Genomic DNA, 10,023 nt, shown 5'->3' with positions numbered 1-10,023 from the left:
TTACTGCCATCTACTGTAGAGGGAAAAAAATCACAAATCCTTGAATAAACTAGACAGAGCTCAGTATTTTGCTGCCTTTATTTCAAATTAATAAACTTGTATAATACAATTTCGTTGCAAAAATAATGAGCAATAAAGAACATCATGAAACTTAATTTATCAGCTTGTGAAAGGTAACAGTGATGTATGAAACATTCCAAAGGTACATTTTCAGTAGGAAAAAAAGGTAACAAGTGGTCTAACAAACAAATGATGCAAATCATGTGTTCAGTTGCAACGTCCCTTATAGAAACAACCCCAAGGCTAGAAAAAGCAGCCGAACAGGCTTACTGTTATTTCCCTAAGCCATACTTTTCTAAAGTAAACATTTATAGCTAAGTGTATGGATGGTAGTCAAAGCACCTATCCTTTTGAGAGTGCACAGTCAGGGTGATGGCCCAAGTCAGCAAAACATACAGTAAACTGAGAGTGCCAGTCCCTGTCAAACACTGCTCTGAGCTGCCCCTGCAGAGCCTGGGTCCCCCAGGGCCAGTTTGGTGTGTGTTGGGAAACCACCAGCCCCACTCCAGCTGTGGTGTTGAAGTAGTCAGCAGACCAGTTAGACGTCCCTGAGGGGCAGAAGGATTTGGAATTCAAGCTGTTCATTACATGTAATGCCTTCATATGTACAACTGTGTCTGTTCACAATAAAGTAGCATCATATTCAACTATTTTCTGAAAAGTCTACTGTAGGCCTTGTTGTTAGACCTGTCTAACACTTACCAATATATGCCACTCTATCAGTCACCATGTATTTATTATGGTTTACTCTGGAGTAGGGAATCTCTGACTGGTTCCCTACTGGCACAATGGACAGTTTCTGAAAAAGAGGACAATCTGGCATTACAGTACAGAAAAGAAGACAACCACATGGTTGAATAATAATACCAGTATGCTATATCTGTCTTCCTACCACTTGAATGCTGATGTTATGGGCAGGGTAATTCAGGGAGGCTAGAGACTGAAGGAAAGGCAGCATGGCTGGATCAGAATCACGTCCACAGCTGACCAGCAGACGGACCTTAACATTCCGCTCAAAAGCAGCTCTCTTTAATGCATCATCAATGGCCGGCCAGTACCTAAAGGATAAATTAGAGGTTGATTAAATTAATCTAACAATAAAACAAGAAGGCAGAGTTGTAAGTAAAACTCAAGGGCGTATTGAAAAATGCTATAAGCCTGGTAGGACAGTAGGTTCACCTTTGAGGGTATATGAAGCGTGTGGTGGGAAAATACTCCATGACTGCCACATCAATGAAGTGCTGCGCCCCTGATATCACTGAGAGGATGGCATTCAGGTCCTGAGTCCGAGATGTCGGGCAGAAAGATGGAGGAGAACCCTGGGAGAGAGAGGACAGACATGCCATGGGAAGAAGAGGTCTGTGAGGAGTAGAACTGTGATGTGATGGTCATTAGATGATAAAGAAATCTCCATTAAACCTGTTATGTGTAGGACAATGTGCACGCTCTTTAATTCTCTCAGGTTTTATTCAGATGCTATTGGTTTTATGATCTGGGCCCTTTGAAAGCACAAAATGGGGAAGTGAAACAGAAGAGACTCACTGTAATGTAGATTTTGCTTGAAACATTATCAGCCTTCAGCAGCAAGGGATGCTCTTTGTTGATGGCAGTGTCATATTTGGAGGGCCAAGGGTCTGGGATGGAGCTGTTGAGATGACCCATCACCCAGTAGGACTCAAATATCTTTTGGAGGTCTTCAGCCAGACTGGAGCAGTTGTAGATCACCACTCCCAGTTCCTTAACCTAAGATGATAGTGCATTGTTACCTGTCATGACACATGTAGGAGCAAAGCGAGTGGACTATTCAAAGGTAAGTCTATTATATCATCACTAGACCTTTACCTGTGTAAGAGCCCTCCAATCCATGTTGGCACTTCCTATGAATATGTGTCTCCTATCAACAATCCAGAACTTGCTGTGGAGTACACCCCCAGTCAAACGCCCAAAGTGCACCTTTCTGACTTGGACTCCTACAGAAAACCAATGAAATTACATTTAAAGATTCAAATACAGTAGGATAATATACAAGGTACATTGGCTTCATCAACAAGTGCATCGATGACGTCGTCGCCACAGTGACCGTTCGTACATACCCCAACCAGAGGCCATGGATTACAGGCAACATCCGCACTGAGCTAAAAGGCTAGAGCTGCCGCTTTCAAGGAGTGGGACTATAACCTGGAAGCTTATAAGAATTCCGCTATGCCCTCCATCAAACAGGCAAAGCATCAATATAGGACTAAGATTGAATCGTACTACACCGGCTCCGACGCTCGTCGAATGTGGCAGGGCTTGCAAACCATTACATACTACAAAGTAGTATGAGAGCTGCCCAGTGACACGAGCCTACCAGACAAGCTAAACTACTTCTATGCTCGCTTCGAGGCAAATAACACTGAAACATGCATGAGAGCACCAGCTGTTCCGGACGACTGTATGATCACGCTCTCCGCAGCCTATGTGAGTAAGACCTTTAAACAGGTCAACATTCACAAGGCCACAGGGCCAGACGGATTACCAGGACGTGTACTGCGAGCATGCACTGACCAATTGGCAGGTGCCTTCACTGACATTTTCAAACTCTCCCTGTCCGAAATCTGTAATACCAACATGTTTTAAGCAGACCACCATAGTCCCTGTGCCCAAGGACACTAAGGTAACCTGCCTAAATGACTACCGACCCGTAGCACTCACATTTGTAGCCATGAAGTGCTTTGAAAGGCTGGTCATGGCTCACATCAACACCATTATCCCAGAGACTCTAGACCCACTCCAATTTGCATACCGCCCTAACAGATCCACAGATGATGCAATCTCTATTGCACTCCACACTCCCCTTTCCCATCTGGTTAAAGGAACACCTATGTGAGAATGTTATTCATTAACTACAGCTCAGCGTTCAACACTATGGTGCCCTCAAAATTCACCATTATCTAAGGATCCTGGGACTAAACACCTCCCTCTGAAACTGGATCCTGGACTTACTGACGGGCCGCCCCCAGGTGGTAAGGGAAGGTAACAACACATCCGCCACACTGATCCTCAACGCAAGGGCCCCTCAGGGGTGCGTGCTCAGTCCCTTCCTGTACTCCCTGTTCACTTACGACTGCATGGCCAAGCACGACTCCAACACCATTAAGTTTTCTGATGACACAACAGTGATAGGCCTGATCACCGACAATGACGAGACAGCCTATAGAGAGGAGGTCAGAGACCTGGCCGTGTGGTGCCAGGACGACAATCTCTTCCTCAAAGTGATAAAGGTTAAATAAAATCAAAAAAGACCAAAGGAGAGGATTGTGGACTACAGGAAAAGGAGGCCCGAGCACGCCCCCATTCTCATCGAAGGGGCTGTAGTGGAGCAGGTTGAAAGCTTCAAGTTCCTTGGTGTCCACATCACCAACAAACTAGCATGTTCCAAGCACACCAAGACAGTCGTGAAGAGGGCACGACAAAACCTATTCCCCCTCAGGAGACTGAAAAGATTTGGCATGGGTCCTCAGATCCTCAAAAGGTTCTACAGCTGCACCATCGAAAGCATCACTGCCTGGTATGGCAACTGCTCGGCCTCCGACCGCAAGGCACTACAGAGGGTAGTGCGTACGGCCCAGTACATCACTGGGGCCAAGCTTCCTGCCACCCAGGACCTCTATACCAGGCGGTGTCAGAGAAAGGCCCTAAAAATTGTCAAATACTCCAGCCACCCTAGTCATAGACTGTTCTCTCTCTACCACACAGCAAGCAGTACGCAGAGCACCAAGTCTAGGTCCAAGAGGCTTCTAAACAGCTTCTACCCCCAAGCCATAAGACTCCTGAACATCTAATCAAATGGCTACCCAGACTATTTGCATTGCCCCCCCCCCCCCCTCCCTCTTTTTCGCTGCTGCTACTCTGTTTATTATCTATGCATAGTCACTTTAACTCTACCTGCATGTACATATTACCTCAATTACCTCGATTAACCGGTGCCCTCTGTACCGCTGCCCCCTGTATATAGTCTCGCTATTGTTATTTTACTGCTGCTCTTTAATTACTTGTTACTTTTATTTCTTATTCTTTTTCATATTTTTTAAACTGCATTGTTGGTTAGGGGCTTGAAAGTAAGCATTTCAATGTAAGGTCTACACCCGTTGTATTTGGCGCATGTGACTAATAAAATGTGATTTGTTTCCCAACCCTTGTCCTCCAGTTCCCCCAACAGTACACATTTTCATTGTAGCCCTGGACAAATGCATCTCACTCATTGAGGGCATGATGATTTGAGGCGGCAGGTAGCCTAGTGGTTAGAGAATTGGGCCAGTAACCGAAAGGTAGCAGGATCGAATCACCGAGCTGACAAGGTACAAATCTGTCATTCTGCCCCTGAACAACACAGTAACCCACTGTTCCCCGGTAGGCCGTCATTGTAAGTAAGAATTTGTTCCTAACTGACTTGCCTAACTAAAAAATATAGTTTTTTTTGGTTTGCATGTTGAATCAGGTGTGTGTGTCCAGGGTTACAATAAACATGTCTACTGTAGGGGCTACTGGAGGACCAGGGTTGGTTTAAGGGATGTTTCAGACCTTTCTGTCTCAGAACTTGTAGATCTGTGGAGTTTGTCAGCATAGAGGGAATACTCGTCACAACCCTCACTGATATGTTTCTGGAAGGCAAAGCTCCAAGCTGCTCCAGTATGTCCTTTCCCTGTTGATGAGGACATTAGATAAAGTGCAGGCAAATTTAAAGGGATGAATTTGACTGCAGTGGCTTTTTTAGAACTCACAGGTAAGTCAGTGGAAGAGTTCATATTGATGTCATCACCGGTAAGAGTCCAGTAGAAGGAAGCCACATCGACTTGGTTAGTTGCCATGGACAGGAGATCTCTCCAGGCCTTGGCCACTGGGGTCCCAAAGGTTGCATTGTCGTCATATTTCATATACAGGGGAATGCTCTCCACAAGGATAATTCTGAGGAATTCACAACAGGACCTCTTAATTACTAGTCTTTGGGGATGATTACAAACTGGAAACAAAGCATCCAATTCCCTTGAAAAAAAATGGCACTGTTTTACATTGTCAATTGTGTTAAAGCAAAAATGTATACTGTGTACATGAAGCTCACCGACTTTGCTCATCAGAAATGTTATTTTGATCAGTTCTTGTTTCTTGGAAGAGCTTGTCATTTTGGAAATGCTCTTCTTCTGTGCACTTGTCCAATATAGAAAAGGAGAGCAGTGCACCCAAAGCAGTCAAACATCCCACAACCACAGCTATAGACACAAGCCGTTTTGAGCCCTGAGAGCACAGACACACAACCAAGTGTGATGTTTATGAAAAATGAGGACAGAAGTATTTTTATTTCAACATGAATATGAACAATAGTTAGAACAGACTTCAGTTGTATCAACAGATAAGATTCTACTGAAAAGTTTGACAAATGCTTGACAAGCAACTCTTACCCTTCGGTTGGGAACATAGCTATCATGTAAAGTCTTATAAGGAGAAGACATCTCTGGCACTAATGTTCCTGACATTCTGTTGAAATTCAGACCTAAAATGTTATTGATCATCAATATAATTTTAAACATACATTTAAACAGCATTTAACATACAAAAACGACTTACAGAGTGAAGCAGGTGGTCTACTACAAGGGATTTGTTCTTCCTCTAATCCACAGAAACTGACATGAAACTAAGAAGTATGACATTTACTGTACACAGTAACACACATGGTTCCTGTTTTTTCTTTCATTTCTCTTTCTGACAGATCAGGACATACAAATACAATAACTTGTAAAACATGTAAATGTGTTGAGTTCTACAATATTAGGCATATATCAAACAAGTGACTTTGGAATAGAAATTATGAAGATGACAGTACACCACATAATTGATTACAAATCAGTTTATTACAAAAAATGGAATCCCATTTTCTAAATTATGAACAAAATAATAACTTTTTCAATAGATGAATTCTGGAAAACATCAATAAAAAATAAAAGTGGAAACTTTTTTGTTTAGGGTGCAAGAGCCAAACAACCAGAAAACCAAACTATGGTGACGACTTTGAAGGGACACGAACAGGTTTAACAAAATGGGACTCATGACTTACACCAAGATATTTCTAATTTGACTGGCGCTTTTGACGAAGAACTGCAAGGGATAGCACAGAGCCATAGCAATCAAAAGCTCAAAGAGACAGATCTAACTGAGCTCATGGGTGTAAACAAGTACTGTACTTTGTGGTATGAAACAATATATCCCAAAAGGCTTTGTGGCACTGAGGGAAATTGCAGTTACTACTTCATGTACAACTACACAAACTGGTTAGAAAAGAGGAAAGCACTTGTGGACTGCAGTCCTTTAATTTCATTGAACTTTCAGCCTCCTTTCATTCTGGACAGGAGAGCATTTATACAATCTTTAAAAGAATGAACGCAACCCCATTAGTAAAAAAGAGGGCTTAAAGTGTAGCTTCTCAGCATATAAGGTTGAAGGGTCCTGATGGTATTACAATAGTGCAAAATACTAGATGGAGGTCATCTCCAGATCAAACTTTTAGATACATACACATATCATAAGACATGTTTATTTAATTTATAATTGCACAGAATTTCTGCTAATTGTTACTCACAATTATAATTAGATTATAACAAAACAATGAACAGCATGTGCATCTTGCTTTTGACACTGCACTTAATAGGCCTAATAAACTGGCATCAACAACACAGGAGACCAGGTAGTGTGGTGTGCTTAATGAAGGAGTGTACAGCAATAAAACTGGAGGAAATATCTCCAGAAAGCAAAACTGTCAGAGGTCATTTGAGTCCGTAAAGTGTTCACTTTTACTATAAAAATATAAAGGAGAGCCGCACACTCTAGGAGCTCCGATGCAAAAATATTAGAACCAATGTTTCGACAGCCAAGCAGTCTTCATCAGGGTATAATGCCAAACACTGCGGGTCACTAGTTTATATAGTTTGAAAGGACACACACAAAAACTTTTACTAGACGTTTCAACAGTAAACTTCAACGGTAAAATTGAAGCCACGGATCACAATTTAAACCGCGAAAAAGGGGAATCAAGAAGGGAACAGAAAGTAGACAGCACTGCGATATCGCTGACCACAGTATTGACAGCTGTGCAATCAACTGACAGGTTGACAATCAAACCTATCGGCAATACTAACAAACACTTTCCAAATGGCGCTAGCTGGTAGAAGTCCTGAATGAGTCCTGTGTTTTATTCGGTGTTAAAGCTTAAAATCTCTGGGCTGAGCTATGCAACTACTCACTCCAGACAGTTGGCTGTTGTCAGGTGATTAAACCTAGATGTTCTACCGCACCACTAAGCCCCACTGCCCTGCCCACCCAACCATACAGTACATTCCACACAGATGTTCAGTTCTGAGAACAAGGAAACTTCTAATGTCAGACATGAGGCAGACCTAATTGCTATTTTTGACTCTAAAGAATTAAAAGGCACAAAACACATCTGATCATGACATGTTTCTACTGGCAACGTGAGATACCTTGTGAAACAGTGACTCCTAGACCCATTCTTACATTTAATCTCTAAAATGCTTCAGTCTCTTTTAAAAGACTAGACAAATAACATTATTTTCTTAGCTCAAAGCAAGTGTCAACTTATAAACTTGTTAATACTATATAAATCATGACAATTAAATACTTGATATACATTCTTCAAGTCTGGTCCATAGAGGTAAAAAGTGGTCAATAGAAAAAGAAAACAGTGGGGAAGTCTTTGATAAACCCAGTCACTGGTTTATCAAGGGATCCTGGAGAACACCTTTCTACTTATTCATACATTTCATCAAATCAAAGTCAAAATATTCTTTCATTTTCATCGTATTTAATTGCATTAGTAAGAGATACTTAATTAAATAAAACATACTCAAGCGGATTTGAAATATACTGTGCTCTAAGTTCATTGCAGCAACATTTTCCCAATTAATCAAAATCACCGAAACAGGTCAATAAAATGCATATAATCAAGTATGCTTTTGTGAAAGTGAGATTAACTGAGATAAGTATTCAGACCCCTTGACTTTTTCCACATTGTTGCGTTACAGCCTTATTCTAAAATGTATTAAATTATCTTTTTTCTCCTCATCAATCTACACACAATACCCCATAATGACTAAGCGAAAACTGTTTTTTAGACTTTTGTGCAAATGTATAAAAAAATAAACAGAAATACCTTACGTACATAAGTATTCAGACCCTTTGCTATGAGACTCAAAATTGAGCTCAGGTGCATCATGTTTCCATTGATCATCCTTGAGATGTTTCTACAAATTGATTGGAGTCCACCTGTGGTAAATTCAATTGATTGGACATGATTTGGAAAGGTACACACCTGTCTATATAAGGTCCCACAGTTGACAGTGCATTTCTGAGCAAAAAACCAAGCCATGAGGTCGAAGGAATTGTCCGTAGAGCTCAGAGACAGGATTGTGTCAAGGCACAGATCTGGGTATGGGTACCGAATCATTTCTGCAGCATTGAAGGTTCCCAAGAACACAGTGGCCTCCATCAATCTTAAATGGAAGAAGTTTGGAACCACTAAGCCGCCCGGCCAAACTGAGCAATCGGGGGAAAAGGGCCTTGGTCAGGGAGGTGACCAAGAACCCGATGATCACTCTGACAGAGCTCCAGAGTTCCTCTGTGGAGATGGGAGAACCTTCCAGAAGGACAACCATCTCTGCAGCACTCCACCAATCAGACCTTTATGGTAGTGGCCAGACAGAAGCCACTTCTCAGTAAAAGGCCCATGAAGCCTGCTTGGAGTTTGCGAAAAGGCACCTAAAGAATCTCAGGCCATGAGAAACAAGATTCTCTGGTCTGATGAAACCAAGATTGAACTCTTTGGCCTGAATGCAAAGCGTCACGTCTGGAGGAAGCCTGGCACCATCCCTACGGTGAATCATGGTGGTGGCAGAATCATGCTGTGGGGATGTTCGTCAGCAGCAGGGACTGGGAGACTAGTCCAGATTGAGGGAATGATGAACAATACAATTGTGCCAAGATGGTAGCGTCATACCCAAGAAAACTCTAGGCTGTAATCGCTGCCAAAGGTGCTTCAACAAAGTACTGAGTAAAGGGTCTGAATACTTATGTAAATATTATATTTCAGTTCTTAATTTTTAACACATTTGCAGAAATGTCTAAAAACCTGTTTTTGCTTTGTTATTATGAGGTATTGTGTGTAGATTTATGAGGAGGAAAAACTATGTAATACATTTTAGAATAAGGCTGTAACGTAACAAAATGTGGAAAAAGTCAAGGGGCCTGAATACTTTCCGAATGCACTGTATATGGCACAATAATGGCCTTGCCTTAAAGGGGTTTTCTCTCAGCTGAACTAACCAATGCATGGCTTTAGTGTGTCATGTACAATCCCCTTCTCACACCATGGCAGTTAAATACGCATTTCAGTTCTCTAGTAGTGTACACACAGTGCAGTAGTGTCTTCGTGCAGTGGGGCCACAGTTCTCTCTTGCAGTGCCCATTTCCCCCTCTCAAATCCACTCTCTCAACACCTGGGATTGTGGCGCAGCAGTGAAGAGGAGGCACTGTTTTCCAGAACCTCAGACCACATAGCTCTCTGCCTCTGAGGCCATAGCTGATCTCCTGACACTCTCACTGGACCTGGAGCTGGAAGAGGAGACCCCACCCTCACCCCGCTGGGAACCTAATGATCTCCAGTCTCTCGAAGGGGCCCTGGATGGCCTTACGCTGGCTGAGGAGGGTGAGATAGGAGTGGAGGTTTTGGCTGGCTCAAGGTTCCCACTGGGTTCAATGATGGTGTTGATGACTGGGAGACAGACAAATTTGGCATAAATCAACACATCTGAAATGCTGAGGGAGAAAAGCAAATGACAAAAAAAAAAAAAGAAGCTTTTAAGTGATGCTTGTTTACATGGAGTATTTACTCAATATTTGTGATGAAGGTGCACTTGC

General features: G+C 42.3%; 2 protein-coding genes across 3 annotated transcripts in view; both read right to left on the bottom strand.

Moving 5' to 3' along the window:
- Window positions 1-60: 60 nt before the first annotated feature.
- LOC129812719 (5'-3' exonuclease PLD4-like) lies at window positions 61-5,827 on the bottom strand. 2 transcript variants are annotated; one of them, XM_055864538.1, is made up of 11 exons: window positions 5,665-5,827; window positions 5,499-5,574; window positions 5,162-5,334; window positions 4,824-5,007; window positions 4,624-4,744; window positions 1,903-2,030; window positions 1,603-1,803; window positions 1,240-1,379; window positions 953-1,118; window positions 763-859; window positions 61-608 (listed from the first exon to the last, which is right to left on the bottom strand). In XM_055864538.1, exons 2-11 carry the CDS (start codon window positions 5,571-5,573, stop codon window positions 403-405), a joined length of 1,491 nt encoding a protein of 496 aa, XP_055720513.1. In that variant the 5' UTR covers window position 5,574; window positions 5,665-5,827; the 3' UTR covers window positions 61-402. The 2 variants fall into 2 exon arrangements, with proteins under 2 accessions (XP_055720513.1, XP_055720512.1); XM_055864537.1 differs by lacking the exon at window positions 5,665-5,827 and having other exon boundaries at window positions 5,499-5,657.
- Window positions 5,828-5,929: 102 nt separating this feature from the next.
- Window positions 5,930-10,023, bottom strand: part of cep170ba (centrosomal protein 170Ba) — a 50,287-nt gene continuing 46,193 nt past the window's right edge. Inside the window, exon 19 of the mRNA XM_055864536.1 lies at window positions 5,930-9,877. Coding sequence (XP_055720511.1) covers window positions 9,651-9,877 — 227 coding nt within the window. The 3' untranslated portion in view covers window positions 5,930-9,650. The remainder of the gene's footprint in view (window positions 9,878-10,023) is intronic.

The sequence above is a fragment of the Salvelinus fontinalis genome, chromosome 16 (assembly GCF_029448725.1).
Source record: "Salvelinus fontinalis isolate EN_2023a chromosome 16, ASM2944872v1, whole genome shotgun sequence".
NCBI classification, from domain to species: Eukaryota; Metazoa; Chordata; class Actinopteri; order Salmoniformes; family Salmonidae; genus Salvelinus; species Salvelinus fontinalis.
This window is presented reverse-complemented; position numbering and strand designations above follow the sequence as displayed.